This window comes from Somniosus microcephalus, chromosome 20, assembly GCF_052327205.1.
Source record: "Somniosus microcephalus isolate GS21.2 chromosome 20, FLI_Smic_1.0, whole genome shotgun sequence".
Taxonomy (NCBI): Eukaryota; Metazoa; Chordata; class Chondrichthyes; order Squaliformes; family Somniosidae; genus Somniosus; species Somniosus microcephalus.
The window spans coordinates 4,254,673-4,272,588 of record NC_141006.1 but is presented as its reverse complement, the minus strand read 5'-3'; the positions used below and the strand labels follow the sequence as shown (position 1 = coordinate 4,272,588).

General features: G+C 50.2%; 1 protein-coding gene across 1 annotated transcript in view; it reads left to right on the top strand.

Annotated features, from left to right (window-relative positions):
• col9a2 (procollagen, type IX, alpha 2) overlaps nucleotides 1–17,916 on the top strand; it is a 168,974-nt gene that overhangs the window by 12,492 nt on the left and 138,566 nt on the right. The window contains exons 4-9 of the mRNA XM_085963164.1: nucleotides 4,912–4,965; nucleotides 6,030–6,083; nucleotides 6,631–6,684; nucleotides 8,882–8,935; nucleotides 14,989–15,042; nucleotides 16,597–16,650. Coding sequence (XP_085819290.1) covers nucleotides 4,912–4,965; nucleotides 6,030–6,083; nucleotides 6,631–6,684; nucleotides 8,882–8,935; nucleotides 14,989–15,042; nucleotides 16,597–16,650 — 324 coding nt within the window. The remainder of the gene's footprint in view (nucleotides 1–4,911; nucleotides 4,966–6,029; nucleotides 6,084–6,630; nucleotides 6,685–8,881; nucleotides 8,936–14,988; nucleotides 15,043–16,596; nucleotides 16,651–17,916) is intronic.

The following is a 17,916-nucleotide window of genomic DNA, read 5'->3' as shown; positions in this document are numbered from 1 at the left end:
AACAAATGTGCAGTTAAAATTGGAGACAAACAAACAAAATACTTCCCACAGGGGCGGGGGGTGACACAGGGCTCGCCCATCTCACCGACACTCTTTAATATTTACATAAATGAATTGGCAAAACTACTTGAACAATCTACAGCACCCTGCCTCACCCTATATGAATCCAAGGTTAAATTCCTCCTCTATGCAGATGACCTGGTTCTGCTGTCACCAACTAAGGAGGGTCTACAGCAGAACCTGGATCTGCTGGAGTCGTTCTGCCAGACCTGGGCCCTGACAATAAATCCCCAAAAAACCAAAGTCCTTGTGTTCCAGCAAGGATCCAGACATCAGGGACCCAAAATAAATTTCACACTAGGAACAACCAAAATTGAACAAACCACTAAATACACATACTTGGCTTAAAAATCAGTTCTACGGGAAATTTTCATCTGGCTGTGAATGAACTGAAAGAGAACGCATGAAGGGCTTTCTATGCCATTAAAAAATCAATCCAAATAGAAATCCCAATTAGCATTTGGCTCAACATTTTTAAATCAGTAATTGAACCAATTGCACTCTATGGCAGTGAGGTGTGGGGACCGCTAACACAACAAGAATTTGCAAAATGGGGCAAACACCCAATTGAGATCCTACATGCAGAATTCTGTAAAAGTATCCTCCGGACTCAAAGGAAAACCGTAAACAATGCATGCAGGGCAGAACTAGGCCAATATCCATTAATAATCACTATCCAAAAAAGAGCCACCAAATTTTGGAAACACCTAGAAATGAGCAACCCCCAATGCTATCATTATGAAGCCCTGAAATGCCAAGAGAGGACCATAAAGAAGAATACCCTCAGTCAACTTGTCCTGGGACTCAGTGAAGTAACTACTAACACTACTAACAATAACCAGCCCCAGGACAGTGACAGCGTAACAGAAAGAATTCGACCCAACACAATCGTCGCTAAGCAAAAGGAAAAATATCTGTCATATTGGACAGAAACAACAAAAACTCAAAGCAAACTCAATTGCTACTTGGCCCTAAACAGACAATACAACATGGCTGATTACCTGACCATGGTAAAGGATAGCAAACTGAGAAAAACCTTGACAATGTACAGACTTAGTGAACATAGCCTGGCGATCGAAAAAGGTAGACACAGGCAGACCCGGCTACCAAGAGAGGACAGGATATGCTCTCACTGCAGTCAGGGAGTGGTGGAGACAGAGATGCACTTCCTCACAGCTTGTAGAAAATATCAGGGCATAAAGGAGAATTTCTACCCAAAATTCACAAAAATATGCCCGGAATTCAGAAATTTGAATGACGACCAAAAACACCCATACCTACTAGTGGAAGAGAGAAATTGTGTAACCTTAGCGGCACACTATGTTACAGCTTGCCATAAACAGAGGGACAACCACTAAATATAAGAAAAGAGTGTATACAAATTATATGAAGTATGTTTATACACTGTATGGATAGATCTGTATTTTTGTGTACAACCATGAATGTTTTTTGATGCTTTGGCAACATAAGATGTACCTTGTCATGCCAATAAAGCGATTTGAATTAAATTGAATTGATTTGAATTGAGAGAGAGGGGGGGAAGGAGAGAGAGAGAGAGAGAGAGAGGGGGAAGGAGAGAGAGAGAGAGAGGGGGGAGGAGAGAGAGGGGGGATGGAGAGAGAGAGAGAGAGAGAGGGGGGAAGGAGAGAGAGAGAGAGAGAGAGGGGGAAGGAGAGAGAGAGAGAGGCGGGAAGGAGAGAGAGAGAGAGAGCGGGGGGAAGGAGAGAGAGAGAGAGAGAGAGGGGAAGGAGAGAGAAAGAGAGAGAGAGAGGGGGAAGGAGAGAGAGGGGGGAGGAGAGAGAGAGAGAGAGGGGGAAGGACAGAGAGAGAGAGAGAGGGGGGAAGGAGAGAGAGAGAGAGAGAGAGGGGGAAGGAAGGAGAGAGAGAGAGGGGGAAGGGCAGAGAGAGAGAGAGGGGGAGAAGGAGAGAGAGAGAGAGAGGGGGAAGGAGAGAGAGAGAGAGAGGGGGGAAGGAGAGAGAGAGAGGGGGGAAGGACAGAGAGAGAGAGAGGGGGCGAAGGAGAGAGAGAGAGGGGGGGGAAGGAGAGAGAGAGAGAGGGGAAGGAGAGAGAGAGAGGGGGAAGGAGAGAGAGAGAGAGAGGGAGGGGGGAAGGAGAGAGAGAGAGGGGGGGAAGGAGAGAGAGAGAGAGAGAGAGGGGGAAGGGCAGAGATAGAGAGAGGGGGAGAAGGAGAGAGAGAGAGAGAGCGGGAAGGAGAGAGAGAGAGAGAGGGGGGAAGGAGAGAGAGAGAGAGGGGTGGAAGGAGTGAGAGAGAGAGAGGGGAAGGAGAGAGAGAGAGAGAGAGGGGGGAAGGAGAGAGAGAGAGAGGGGGAAGGAGAGAGAGAGGGGGGAAGGAGAGTGAGAGAGAGAGAGAGAGAGAGGGGGGAAGGAGAGAGAGAGAGGGGAAGGAGAGTGAGAGAGAGAGAGAGGGGGGGAAGGAGAGAGAGAGAGAGAGAGAGAGGGGGGAGGAGAGAGAGAGAGGGGAAGGAGAGTGAGAGAGAGAGAGAGGGGAAGGAGAGTGAGAGAGAGAGAGGGAGGGGGAAGGAGAGAGAGAGAGAGAGGGGGGAAGGAGAGAGAGAGAGAGGGGAAGGAGAGTGAGAGAGAGAGAGAGGGGGAAGGAGAGAGAGAGAGAGAGAGAGGGGGGAAGGAGAGAGAGCGAGGGAGGGGGGAGGAGAGAGAGATAGGAGGGGGAAGGAGAGGGAGAGAGAGAGGGAGGGGGAAGGAGAGAGAGAGAGAGAGAGGGGGAAGGAGAGAGAGAGAGGGGGGAAGGAGAGTGAGAGAGAGAGAGAGGGGGGAAGGAGAGAGAGAGAGGGGAAGGAGAGTGAGAGAGAGAGAGAGGGGAAGGAGAGAGAGAGAGAGAGCGGGGGGAAGGAGAGAGAGAGAGAGAGGGGGAAGGAGAGGGAGGGGGAAGGAGAGAGAGAGAGGGGGAGGAGAGGGAGAGAGAGAGGGAGGGGGAAGGAGATAGAGAGAGAGAGAGAGAGAGGGGGAAGGAGAGAGAGAGAGGGGGGAAGGAGAGTGAGAGAGAGAGAGAGAGGGGGGAAGGAGAGAGAGAGAGAGGGGAAGGAGAGTGTGAGAGAGAGAGAGAGGGGGGAAAGGAGAGAGAGAGAGAGAGGGGAAGGTGAGTGTGAGAGAGAGAGACGGGGGAAGGAGAGAGAGGGAGAGAGAGGGGGAAGGAGAGGGAGAGAGAGAGGGAGGGGGAAGGAGAGAGAGAGAGAGAGAGGGGGGGAGGAGAGAGAGGGGGGAAGGGAGAGAGAGAGAGAGAGAGAGGGGGAAGGAGAGAGAGAGAGAGAGGGGGGAAGGAGAGAGAGAGAGGGGGAAGGAGAGAGAGAGAGAGGGGGAAGGAGAGAGAGAGAGAGAGGGGGAAGGAGAGAGAGAGAGAGGGGGAAGGAGTGAGAGAGAGAGGGGGAAGGAGAGAGAGAGATGGGGGAAGGAGAGAGAGAGAGAGAGGGGGGGAGGAGAGAGAGAGAGAGAGGGGGGGAGGAGAGAGAGAGAGGGGGAAGGAGAGAGAGAGAGAGGGGGGAAGGAGAGAGAGAGAGAGAGGGGGGAGGGAGAGAGAGAGAGGGGGGAAGGAGAGAGAGAGAGAGAGGGGGGAATGAGAGAGAGAGAGGGGGGGAAGGAGAGGGAGCGAGAGAGAGAGAGAGAGGGGGAAGGAGGGAGACAGAGAGAGAGGGGGAAGGAGAGAGAGAGAGGGGGAAGGAGAGAGAGAGGGCAAGGAGAGAGAGAGAGAGGGAAGGAGAGAGAGAGAGAGAGAGGGAAGGAGAGAGAGAGAGTGAAGGAGAGAGAGAGAGTGAAGGAGAGAGAGAGAGAAGGAAGGAGAGAGAGAGAGAAAAGAGAGAGAGAGAGAGAGGGGGAAGGAGAGAGAGGGGGAAGGAGAGAGAGAGAGAGAGGGGGAAGGAGAGAGAGAGGGAAGGAGAGAGAGGGAAGGAGCGAGAGAGGGAAGGAGAGAGTGAGGGAAGGAGATAGAGAAGAGAGGAAGACACCCCGGGGAAGGGATTGGACTCAGAGCCCGGCCACGGTGACTCGGAGCGCCCATGCACGGCCTAGCGCCTCAGGCCCGGCCCGACTCACCTCAGCTCAGCTCCCACTCCGGGCTGCCGCTCCCCCGCTCGCTGTCTCTCGGGCTCTCGGTTCTCTCTGTCTCTGTCTCTGTACCTCTTTTCCCAGTCCCGCACTCACGGCAGGCCGCAGACTTAGGCCCCGCCCACACACGCCATGAAACGCCCCCCATGACGCATCATACCGCGGTTCCCCCGTAGGTTTGGTCACCCATCACGTCACTCAACGCTAATGAGCTGAAATGAGCGGATTTTGTCCTTTTTTTGTAAACAGTCCGAAAAATTTTTGTCTGACCAAAAAATAAACATGCCTATGACACTCCCCTAATCATAAGCTTTCTTTTGATATAACATATGTGTAGGTACGCTCTATAACTTTTGAGTTTACCGCACGCATACACACAGACAGACAGACTCATTTTTTATATATATATAGAGATAAATATACACAGGATTCTCCAGTGTAAACCGATTGCTAATTGTCCAGACACTCTGGGTGCATGATGATTGAGGGAAAAGAAAGCTAGAGAGACTTTGATTTCTACAGCGCCTTTCTAGACTTCAGGATGTCCCAAAGCGCTTCCCAGCCAATGAAGTACTTTTGAAGTGTAGTCACTGTTGTAATGTGGGAAATGCAAGATTCCATTGCACTCAGCAAGCCCCCCAGGAGCTGCCTGGCTGGCTGATGGCATTTGGTTTTTAGACAGGGAGTTACATGGCCAACCAAACATTATCTTGTGCATTGTGGAAATGTTTATCAATGAAGAAATTAATATTTTGTTCCCTCTTTGTGTCTAGGGCATTAAAGGTGCAGTTGGCGTCTCCGGCGAACAAGGGATCCCTGGCCAACCAGTAAAGTATTTCTGTTTAGTTTTTGCTCTGGAGCGCTTACAGATTACACATCTGGTTACTAGGAGACGAGTGCAGAGTAAGGCCTGAGGCTTGTTAATGAAGTGAGGATAACCATGGAGAATAGGCCCTAGGCTGGTCTATTAAGTGAGGTTACCAGTACACAGTCGTAGGGTCAAGGCTTCTGTATGATGAGAGGTTAGATCAACGGAGTAAGGCCTAGGCTTGCATATGATGGGAGATAATTGGTACACAGAGAGCCCTAGGCTAGTGTATAATGGGCTGTGTGAAAGGGGTGATGTAGCTATAAGCAGGCTCTCTTATTCAAACTTTGAGCAAATGTCCAAAAAGACCAGAGTTCAGAGATTAGCCCTCGCTCCCCCTCACTGGAAATATAGACTGATACGGCACGGGATACGATAGGATGGTGAATATTCAGTGGCTTCGTTTGTTTGCCACCTCCCAAGTTATGATGGCACATTGTTGGCGGGGTTGGGGGGAGCGGGGGAGGGGGAGAGGGAGAGTTCCTGACCTACCCGAGAAATTCTGACCTTTACACCCTCAACAGATTTCAAGCCAGCTGAGAGTTGACAGCTGTCCCTTTAAGGCCTTCTGAAAGGCCTCAAACATTTCCTAGACTAAGGTCATCAATCCCAGAGGGGACCCGTTACCTTGTCGTGAGACAGATGGCTTCTTTTATTTTCTTCGGCCACACTAGGTCTCAGGAGGATCTTGGATAGATCAGCCTGCTGCTGCTCCAGCTTACAAGGTCAAATCGGGGCGGGCCAGGTGGGGATGGGGAATAGGGTGCTGGATTGCGGCCCACCCAAGCTGTGCAAATGACCCCATCCCTGGGATTTGGGACAGAATCTCGAGCCTGGGGCTAAGGTGGGCAGGGATTCTGATCCATTGCACTTTCAGCGGTGGAACAGGCCCTCAGGAATTTCAGGGTCTAGGAGTCCAGGCTGTGTATAACAGGAGAGATTAGGAGCACAGCCTATGATATTGGAGCTTAATGTGCTTTGCTTAAGAATTTACATATTTACACTTTTTTTTTAAACCTACAGGGCCCTCAGGGTCTTCGAGGATACCCTGGTATGATGGGAACAAAAGGTCAAAGAGTAAGCAACTTTTGAAGTATATTTCTTGAGTATTTGGTTTGACGCATGGGATGTGAATGGTGGATTTCATTTCCAGTCGAGTGGGCTCAACATATCCCAAGAAACTCTTCGCTTAGCCCCGCTGTCTCCCAGTAAGATACAACTGAGTGTTTTAGCACTTGGGTTGGTTTACCTGCAATGTCTTAGAAACAGCATCACATCACTGGGGCCAGACAGCTCTTAGACCACAGAGGCAGGTCGCAGACCATAGGTGAGCCAGACTCTCGGCCAAGAATGGGCCAAGCACGGGACAGGCTCTCGGCCAAGAGTGGGCCAAGCACGGGACAGGCTCTCGGCCAAGAGTGGGCCAAGCACGGGACAGGCTCTCGGCCAAGAGTGGGCCAAGCACGGGACAGGCTCTCGGCCAAGAGTGGGCCAAGCATGGGACAGGTTCAGGTACTGTCCCAAACCAGAACCAGCTGGCTCTCAGAACATGCGTTATTTTAACACCATCTTTGATCTGACGGACGTGTGCAGTGGCTCACTCCATGGTTTCTTTTCTCCGCAGGGTATTCGTGGCTATAAGGGCATGGTTGGTCCAGCTGGTCCTACAGGTCTTCAGGTGGGTGAAGTGTGAACATTTCTTTTTCTCTGGTTCTTACCTTTCCCTCCCAATGAACTGTTCCGGGCTCCTGACTGTCAAGAGGTAGAATAAGAAGGTGGTGATGTGTGGAACTAGAACTCCCCCATCCTTCAGATATAACCACATGGCTGGATTCCTGTCAAACCATTCACGCAACATTGTCTCACTGGTCTCACTTTTTTTAGTATTTAAAATGTATATTGAGATTTACAAGGGCACATATGGGGAAAAAAACAGTTAATTACATCATTCTAATGACATATACAAGGTCAACAGGCCAACTTTTAACCAGTTAGCTGCATGCCCCTATCCATGGCAAGCCTAAATTTCTGTATCATGCTCGAAGAAACAATCATCTCCAAAGCAGAGAGAAACTCCTCCAGCAACGGAAAATATCTTCTGATTGACTTTAGGAGGCACATTTAAAAAAAAAAGGCACTCCGACCGCTGACCTCTAACCTGACGCTCTGCCTAAGTGCAATTAGTCTCTAACTGACCCAGGAAGATTTACAACAATTGTACCAGGTGGCCTTACAGTGACACAGAAAGTTAAACACTGCAATTGTATGTAACTTTCTGTACTCCACAGTGCTTCTTAGAGAGGGAGTTCCAGGATTTTGATCTAGCGACGATGAAGGAACGGCAATATATTTCAAAGTCAGGATAGTGTGTAACTTGCAGGTGGTGGTGCTCCGATGCGCCTGCTGCCCTTGTCCTTCTAGGTGGTAGAAGTCGCGGGTTTGGGAGGTGCTGCCAAAGAAGCCTTGGCGGGTTGCTGCAGTACATCTTGTAGATGGTACACACTGCAGCCACGGTGTGCCGGTGGTGGAGGGAGTGAATGTTTAAGGTGGTGGATGGGGTGCCAATCAAGCGGGCTGCTTTGTCCAGGATGGTGTCGAGCTTCTTGAGTGTTGTTGGAGCTGCACTCATCCAGGCAAGTGGAGAGTATTCCATCACACTCCTGACTTGTGCCTTGTAGGTGGTGCAAAGGCTTTGGGGAGTCAGGAGGTGAGACACTCGCCGCAGAATACCTAGCCTCTGACCTGCTCTTACAGCCACAGTATTTGTGTGGCTGGTCCAGTTAAGTTTCTGGTCAGTGGTGACCCCCAGGATGTTGATGGTGGGGGATTCAGCGATGGTAATGCTATTGAATGTCAAGAGGCGGTGATTAGACTCTCTAAATTGTTCTCTTTAATGCCTGGAACATTAGCCTCCCACTGCAACAGTGACAGGGTAACACAAAGAATTCGACCCAACACAATCGTCGCTAAGCAAAAGGAAAAATATCTGACATATTGGGCAGAAACAACAAAAACCCAAAGCAAACTCATTTGCTACTTGGCCCTAAACAGACAATACAACATAGCTGATTACCTGACCATGGTAAAGGATAACAAACTGAGAAGAACCTTGACAAGGTACAGACTTAGCGAACATAGCCTAGCGATCGAAAAAGGCAGACACAGGCAGACCAGGCTGCCAAGAGAAGACAGGATATGCTCTCACTGCAGTCAGGGAGTAGTGGAGACAGAGATGCACTTCCTCACAGCCTGTGGAAAATATCAGGGCATCAGGGAGAATTTCTACCAAAAATTCTCACAAATATGCCCTGAATTCAGAAATCTGAATGACAACCAAAAACTCCCATTCCTACTGGGGGAGGAGAGAAGCTGTGTAACACTGGCGGCACACTATGTTACAGCTTGCCATGAACAGAGGGACAACCAGTAAACTAAGAAAAGAGTATATATAAACAATGCGAATGTATATTTATACACTCAGGGATATACCTGTTTATACACTGTATGAATAGAACTGCGTTTATGTGTTCAACCATAAATGTATTTTGATGCTTTGGCAACATAAGATGTACCTTATCATGCCAATAAAGCGATTTGAATTGTGAATTGTGATTGGAGAGCTCCTGTTATAACAGACTGCCTGCTGATACTGGGGGATCAAAAGAGCTTAAAAAGCCCATCCATCTCAGGAATGTGCTAATGAGCTGATGTTGGTGAATGGTGAAGCAGTGAGGCAGCAGACTGAAGCTGCTGTTAATCATTCTTCACTCATTCGCAAGGTCCTTCATCACCATTACAGCCCTGTCCCATGAATTATTTCCATGTTTATACCTTCAACTTGAAGATCCGACTGACTGCACTCCTTCTCTTTCTAGGGTAAAGCAGGTCCGGAGGGGCCACTAGGAGATTTTGGTGACAAAGGAGATCCGGTGAGTTATTTCAAAGTTCTACCGTAACCTCACCTCGTCCCCATCTTACTGAAGTACAAGAAAAGCAGAGCTTGAATTTTATACAGCACCTTTCGCAACCTCAGGACGTCCCAAAGGAGTTTTAGCAAACGGTGAAGTCCTTTAGCAGCATAGTCACTGTAGTCTGAGAATTAGTAGAGCATCTATTGTGTAGTGGTGACATAATCCAGCACCGTGATGGGGGAGGGGGAGTGGGAGCGGGGGAGGGGAGCTGAGGGGGGAGTGGAGACAGGGGGAGGGGAGCCGAGGGGATGGGGAGACAGGGGGAGGGGAGCCGAGGGGCGGAGGGGAGCCGGGGGGGAGGGGAGGGGAGCTGGGCGGAGGGGAGCCGGGGGGGAGGGGAGGGGAGCCGGGGGGGAGGGGAGCTGGGGGAGGGGAGAGGGGAGCCGGGGGAGGGGGAGCCGGGGGGGAGGGAGCGGAGCCGGGGGGAGGGGAGCTGGGGGGGGGGGAGGGCAGCCGGGGGGAGAGGAGGGGATCCGGGGGGGAGGGGAGCCAAGGGTAGGGGAGCCAGGGGAGGGGGGAGCCAGGGGGAGGGGAGAGGGGAGTCAGGGGAGGGGAGCTGGGGGGGGGGGGGGAGGGAGCTGGGGGGAGTGGAGTCGAGGGAGGGGGAGGGGAGCCGGTGGGGGGGGTGGAGCCGGGGGGAGGGGAGAGGGGAGTCGGGGGAGGGGAGCTGGGGTGTGTGGGTGGGGAGAGGGCAGCCGGGGAGGGGGGGGAACCGGGGGGGAGGGAGGGAAGCCGCAGCGGGGGGAGGGGAGCCGGGGGGAGCCGGGGGAGGGGCGGCACGATTCTGCAGGAGAAGCTGTAATTTGGGGCAAAGTCCCAATCTGATGAGTTTTCGCCCCATTTATCCAGCGTTAAAAACCCTGCTTGAACCGGTGGGCTTGCCTTCTGCCCTCCCCCCACCACAGGAGTTTCAATGTGTGTCTGGGGGGCACTCTGATCTGGGACAGGGTCACTGTCCTCTCCAAGGGGCAACCATGAGTCCGGTTTTGCCACACATTTAACGGTGGGCCAGGGACTCCGAATGTTTGGGGGTGGGGTGGGGTGGAGAGAGGCGGGAGGGAAGGGAATCAAACTTATTCCTGGATGCAGTACTATCCAAAGCCATTCTAGTCCCTGGACTACATGAGTTGGCCTGCCAAAAGGCAGAGCGCACACATTCTACCACACTCTGCTGCAGTATTACTGGGTGAGGCCTGTCAATGGGATACAGTATTACTGGGGACAGGCCTGTCAATGGGGTGCAGTATTACTGGGGACAGGCCTGTCAATGGGGTGCAGTATTACTGGGTACAGGCCTGTCAATTATAAGGGGTGGTGTGTGGGTTGTTTGTCAGCTTCACCTCTGACTCCTTTGAGCGGTTCGAATCGCTCCCACTCCCTTTTTGTTCTAGACTTTGGACTTATTTGGGGGTTGTAATAAACTTGCAACAGACACCTGGGTTAGTCAAAAGAATTCAGATCTTTATTTTGAGACAGGAAAATATACAATACAATAAAACTTATACTCTAAATGGGTGGGGAACACTCGGAATAAGCGAGGGAGAATTACAATATACAAAATCCCTTACGCTCCCAACCCCACTACACTAGCTAGGCTGGAATCCAGAGGACCAGGAAATCCTCACCAGGACGACTTCCTTGATAGACTGTAGAGGTTCGCGATTTCGGGGTTCTCCTTAGTTGTGGCAGTTGGGGCCTGCCATACCTCGGACCTGGTAGAAGACTGCACCTGCGTTGGGTCTTCAGTTTGGGTTTGTCCGCAGATGCAGTTAGTCGCGCTGTTGGATGTATCAGGTGAGTACCCGATTTTCTTTGGTTAGGGCTAGTTTTAGGGTCTTTTATGTCCAAATCTTACCCAGGGGTAAGTCAGACTAGCCTGTAGAGTGGAAACAAGTCTTTGGTTCGTGAGTTTTTCGGCGGTTGGTTTCTTGTTGGTCACAATGGCCCAATATTACCTGGTTGGTGGTAATATTGGTGGTTGTTGGTTTCTGTAGGCCTTTGGTTGCCGCGACTTTCGTTCTCCTTCTGTTTCTTCAAGTCTCCGATCTGGTCTTGGTGATCTGTTGAACTGTTGATCTCGAACTTAAACTCTGAGCTGAACTCAAACCGGCTTCTGAGCTGACTGTTTAACTGAAACGGCAGGCCTCAATTATACTAATTTGGGGCCTGGCCTATCTGACGCCAAATCTCGGGTTTCTTTGTTAAATTTGGTGGGCTCGTTATTTTTAATGTGCTTTAAAACTTTAACGAGCTTCGGGGATGGCTGATCTAAACTTAATCGGCCTTTAACTGGTTTCGGGATTGCCTTGAAACCAGTTAAAAAATGTAAAACGTTTGTCAATCTCTTTAATTGGTTTTGGACTGTTATTTGTTTGTTGTATCCTGTAGGGCTAATGTTCCTTCCTTTGTGTTGCTGGGGACATGTCCTGTTTATTCATGTACCTGGCTCTGCGAATTCTCGGCGGGAAACAGGTTTCATTGTCTTTATGTAAAGCTGGAGTGGCCCAGGACATTTTCAGATTGTCCAATATCCAAACTCGGGGGGCCCACCCCACCTCCCCTGTGTCCCAGCCTTTGCAAGCCTGAACATTTCTTTTTAAAACAGCCAATACTTCCTAGGATTTTAATTTTAAATCCCTTTGGCCCAATAAACAGTCCAAATCTCTTCCTCCCTTACACTTGTAAACATGTGTAATTTAACCTTTTGAAATTATTCTGTTTGGACCAACCACACTTTTATCCCTTTTACAGACTTCTTCTGTGATGTTCCAAAATCATTTTTAAAAATAATGCTTTTCCTTCTGTTCTGGTGTTGTGCAGAAATTTTCAAACCTTACACAATTGGATGCAGTATTACTGGGTACAGGCCTGTCAATGGGGTGCAGTATTATTAGGTACAAGCCTGTCAATGGGGTGCAGTATTACTGGGTACAGGCCTGTCAATGGGGTGAAGTATTACTGGGTACAGGCCTGTCAATGGGGTGAAGTATTACTGGGTACAGGCCTGTCAATGGGGTGAAGTATTACTGGGTACAGGCCTGTCAATGGGATGCAGTATTATTAGGTACAAGCCTGTCAATGGGGTGCAGTATTACTGGGTACAGGCCTGTCAATGGGGTGCAGTATTATTAGGTACAGGCCTGTCAATGGGGTGCAGTATTACTGGGTACAGGCCTGTCAATGGGGTGCAGTATTATTAGGTACAAGCCTGTCAATGGGGTGCAGTATTACTGGGCGAGGTCTGTCAATGGGATGAATTATTACTGGGTACAGGCCTGTCAATGGGGTGCAGTATTCTGGGTACAGGCCTGTCAATGGGATGCAGTATTACTGGGTGGGGTCTGTCAATGGGGTGCAGTATTCTGGGTACAGGCCTGTCAATGGGGTGCAGTATTACTGGGCGAGGTCTGTCAATGGGATGAATTATTACTGGGTACAGGCCTGTCAATGGGGTGCAGTATTCTGGGTATAGGCCTGTCAATGGGGTGCAGTATTACTGGGTGGGGTCTGTCAATGGGATGCAGTATTACTGGGTGGGGTCTGTCAATGGGGTGCAGTATTCTGGGTACAGGCCTGTCAATGGGGTGCAGTATTACTGGGTACAGGCCTGTCAATGGGGTGCAGTATTACTGGGTACAGGCCTGTCAATGGGATGCAGTATTACTGGTACTGGCCTGTCAATGGGATGAAGTATTAATGGGTACAGGCCTGTCAATGGGATGCAGTATTACTGGTACTGGCCTGTCAATGGGATGAAGTATTAATGGGTGAGGCCTGTCAATGGGGCTATACTAGTGGGTGAGGCCTGTCAATGGGGCTGGGTATAACCAGGGTGCAGTACAGGCCTGTCAGTATTGGTGGTACAGTAGTAGGAGAATTATTTGAAGTGATTAATTAAGAGTATTGCGTATCATGAAAGTGTGTTGCAGTGTAGTTTTCCTGTAAGAGCTAGCTTTACAATCCCAGCCCAGAAATTCTGGTCGGGGACTTCTCGAGGGTGCAAGCCCCCGACCTGCACTTACCTAGTGCGACGGCCGTTGAGCTGTGGGCCCGCGTGGGATTGCAATCCTGGTCCTCCTCCAACTGCCAGCGCGCAGTGCTTGCGTATCCCAGGGGCGCAGTTAGTTCGATGCGTCCCCTGGGATCACGTGGGCCATGGAGAGCCAATCAGAGCAGGGAATGCTTCATTCATAAGTTTGACAAGAAGACCTGTCAAACCTATAAATACTATAAACCCCAAAACATCACTAAATCTTCAAATAAATTTTTTTTTTAAATCACATTTTTTAAATAAAATATAAATTACATGAAATAACTATTTTAAACAATAATTAAAATTTTTGAAAAAAATAATTTTATTTTCTAATGGGGCTAAAAATAAACTTACCTTTCTTTAAAATATTTAAAATTAATAAACCTGTGGAAAAAATGTTTTAATTTTAATTAATTCGCCACTTACCTTGTAAAAAGCAAGCCTTGCGCCTGGTTTTTAAATGTGTAAATCCTGGAGACTTACCTTCCCGGAGAAACCTGCAAAAAAAAACGAAGTTCGATGCGCACGCGCAGCCTCTCCCGCGCACGTGTTCGACCTCTGAACTCCTGCTTTCAGGGGAACAGAAGTTTTGGTTTCCCGCACCTGCGCAGTGCATGCAGGAAACCGGCACTTCCATTGGGCTTACGGGTGAGTACCCCGTGCGTACTCACCCGTGGAGACCCGAATTTCTGGGCCACTGTGTTTGCAGGGGGCTGGACTTTGGTACTCAGTACAAGCAACTTGTTAGCCTGGTTCTCCCCCAAACTCCCTGTTGAGTGCGGATCCATTCTGGGGGCGCGGGATTCCCTCTATCGCGTGTTGGCACCAATGCAAGAAATAAGGGGGAAAAATTCAGTATCGTCCTGTTTGGGGCGCCATTATCGGCCGTGCGTAAAGTTTAGCGCCTGGCGCTAATTATCGCCTCCGACGGCAAACTTGGCTTTTATCGCCCCTGGAGGTGATTGGAGCGCTAAATCAGGCGCTTCACATCTGTCTTAAGGCGCAAAGGCCGAGGAGCGAGGCGCTACCTCAGAGCGCTGGCGAAGCTCATGTAATGTCAGTCAGCAATGGAACACAACACACTGGCACCGGCCAGTTCTTAAAGGGGAGTTCTGACGAATGGTCATCGACCTGAAACGTTAACTCTGTTTCTCTCTTCACAGATGCTGCCTGACCTGCTGAGTGTCTCCAGCATTTTCTGTTTTTATCTCAAAGGGGAGGGTTGATCTTGCTCTCCATCCGCATCCTGCTCAGTGCAGCCTTGAATCTCGGCCTGGAGAGACCTGTACATCAAATCTGCTGGAAAGAACAATGGAGAGGCCCAGGGAAAGAGCTCAGAGTGCAGCCCCCACAGTCTCTTCTAAATTGATACAAGGAAGGGCAAATCAAAATGAACCTGCAAAGTGCTGCTCAGCACCCAAAACTCCTTCACACAGCGTTGAATCTCTCCAGAAGTTTCTCTCTCTCTCTCTCTCAGAATGCGTGGTGCAAAAATGTCACCAAGAAAAAAAGGCAGGAAGCGGTCACCTTTAAATAGGGCTCCCCCAGTCCCTTCCTGACCGCAAAACGCTCCCCTCAACCTGTCGTTGCTAGCTGCAGGCGTTAAGGCAGGGGGCGCCACTCAATATCCAGTCCGGGGCGTTACCGGGGCGTTGCACGCTCGACTGACGTCACGATCTGCCGGCGCAGGAAATCGTGGCGGTATTGTTTAGCGCCGCCGCAAAATGTCTAGTTAATTTCGCGAGCGGCGCAAACATCGCCGTGCACGGGCGCTAGTTGGTTTGCGCCCCATTAGCGCCCTCTTAAGGCGCTAACGGGTGGCGCAAACAACTGAATTTTCCCCCCGTGTCTCGGCTGTCATTGTTCCTCTTCTGTGGTGTGTGCATCCCACAGCCTTCTCCTCTTTGGGTAGAAACGTTGTCTGATTGCTCACCTCTTCCCCTATTTACTGATGTCTGACTGTCCTGTCTCTTTACAGGGAGCACGAGGGCAACAGGGGCGCCAAGGCCTAACTGGACTCAAGGGGCAAAACGTGAGTCATTTTATATTTAATTAGTAACAACTGGCTGAAACATTGGTGTGAATGGGGGCAGTCAGTGAATTATTTTTAGCACGTTAGACTCAGTTGCCACTGGCGCGGTTGAGTTGATGCTGATCCACACAGCCCAGGGTTGGTGTGGGCTTTTTATCTCCAGTCTGTACGTGGGTTTGTACTGGGCCAAGGGACTGGCAGGGTGGCTGCACTTTGTGCTCAGTGTAGATTGGGCCGAGGATCCCGCTCCTGAGCGCAGGCGTTGGATGGTACGGGTGTATGAATGTTGGGTGGGGGATGGGATCGGGCTTGGCAGCGATGCCCCCCGTGGACGAATGTGCCACTTTTGTGGAGAATGGCTCCTTGGGTGCGGAATCGAAAGGCCGCTGGGACCTGTTGAATCTGTACCTCAGCACAAGAGGGGGTTCAAGGGCTACACAGAAACAGGAGGAGGCCATTCAGCCCCTCGGGCCTGTTACACAGGAACAGGAGGAGGCCATTCAGCCCCTCGGGCCTGTTACACAGGAACAGGAGGAGGCCATTCAGCCCCTCGGGCCTGTTACACAGGAACAGGAGGAGGCCATTCAGCCCCTCGGGCCTGTTACACAGGAACAGGAGGAGGCCATTCAGCCCCTCGGGCCTGTTACACAGGAACAGGAGGAGGCCATTCAGCCCCTCGGGCCTGTTCCGCCATTCACTTAGATCAGGGCTGATCTGTATCTTAACTCCATCTACTCGCCTTGGCTCCATACACTTAACACCCTTAACCAACAAAAATCCATCAATCTCAGTATTGAAATTTCAATTGACCCCCAGCCTCAACAGTTTTTTGAGGGAGTGAGTTCCAGATTTCCACTGCCCTTTGTGTGAAGAAGTGCTTCCTGACATCACCCCTGAACAGCCTGGCTCTCATTTTAAGGTGATGCCCCCTTGTTCTGGACTCCCCCCCCACCAGAGGAAATAGTTTCTCTCTCTCCACCCGATCAAATCCTTTAATCATCTTAAACACCTCAATTAGATCACCCCTTAATCTTCTAAACTGATAGAAACATAGAAACATAGAAGATAGGAGCAGGAGTCGGCCATTCGGCCCCTCGAGCCTGCTCCGCCATTCAATGAGATCATGGCTGATCATCCAAATTCAGTACAGGTACCCTGTCCCTGCTTTCTCCCCATACCCCTTGATCCCTTTAGCCTTGAGAAATATAATAGAATTAAGAAATATAAAAGAACTCGAGGGAATACAAGCCTAGTCTGTGAAGTCTGTCTTCATAATTTAACCCTTTTAGTCCGGTATCATTCTGGTGAATCTGCACTGCACTCCCTCCAAGGCCAGTATATCCTTCCCGAGGTGCGGGGCCCAGAACTGAACACAGTGTCCAGATGGGGCCTGACCAGGGCTTTATATGACTGAAGCATCACTTCCTCACTGTAAAAACTGAGAGACGAGAGCTGAGCTGCTGTGTGTTGCTGCTGTATAACCCTTGCACTGATGTACTCATTCTCCACTCACTGACCCCCTCCGCTTACTATGTCCTGTGTGTTTTATTGCAGGGATTACCGGGTATCGATGGCAAGGATGGCACTCCCGGGGTTCCTGGTATGAAGGTATTTAACAGTGAAAAGGTCAGACCTGGGTTGGGGAGAAGTAATGAACGATATTTCACTCCTCACTGGAGTTTAGGACCAAAACGGTGAATGTGGGGAGGCCTGGTTAAATCAGCCACCCACTGGTATGGTTCACACATACAGGCCTTCTCATCGCTCCAGTTTGACAGGATTCCTGATCCAAAATTCTATTCCAGGCGAAGCTTATTCCTGAATTTTCACTAAGTATTGGGCCAGCTGAAAGATCCGATGCACATCCTCACAGTTCCCACTTGTCCAGTGGGACCTAAACCCCCCGAAAACCCAGTTTGGGTGGCCCCGATGGTGAAGAGGGTAAAGGCAGCATCGGGGCAGTGTTAGTCCGCCCGACTGGCCAGTCCCTGCTTCAACTGCCAGCCTGTGGTGAATGAACAGAGCTCCGTGTCAGCTCCGGTGTAAGACTGTAACGTGCACAGCCGATAAAGAAAGAAAGAACTTTTGTTTATATAACGCTTTTCACCACCTCCGGGCACCCCAAAGCATTTTACAGCCAATTCAACTTTTGAATACTTTTGAAGTGAAACCACTGTTGTAATGTAAGAAGCGCAGCAGCCAATTAGCGCACAGCAAGGTCCAACAAACAGCAATTTAATAATGACCAGATAGTATGTATTTTAGTGATGTTGGATGACGAGTAAATATTGGCCAGGAGACCAGAAACAACGACGCTGCTGTTCTTTGAGATAGTGCCGTGGGTGCTTCTACTTCCACCTGAGAGGGCAGACGTCAGTTTAATGTCTCATCTGAAAGGTGGCACATCTGACATTGCAGTGGCCCCCAGTACTGCAGAGAAGTGTCAGCCTTGATTGATGTGCTCAAGTCTCTGGAGGTGGAAAGATTCACTCCCATTTGGTACTTTACTCACTGGATTAATGTGAAATCGCCCAAGTCTATGTTTATATCCCTCCTTGAGATGAGGTCAATGAGTCTGCAGTCTGTTGTTCACAGCAAGCATGTTCTCGTTGGACTGGCGCATCGCTGCTCCCTGCAGGGGGCCATCCTTTCCATAGAAGAGCAACTCATCGTTGCTTGTGATATGGTGCTGCTCATGTTGGAGATGGGCTCCTCCATTCTCTCTACAATCACACACATCACGGCTGGAAAAGCTGCCAGAGCCTCGCGCATTTGTTGCTGTTCCTCCAAGATCAACCTCTGTCGATGGCCCCCGAGGTTCAGCTTCTGCATCCAGCTGAGAGAGCTTGGAGCATCCTGCATCCAGCTGAGAGA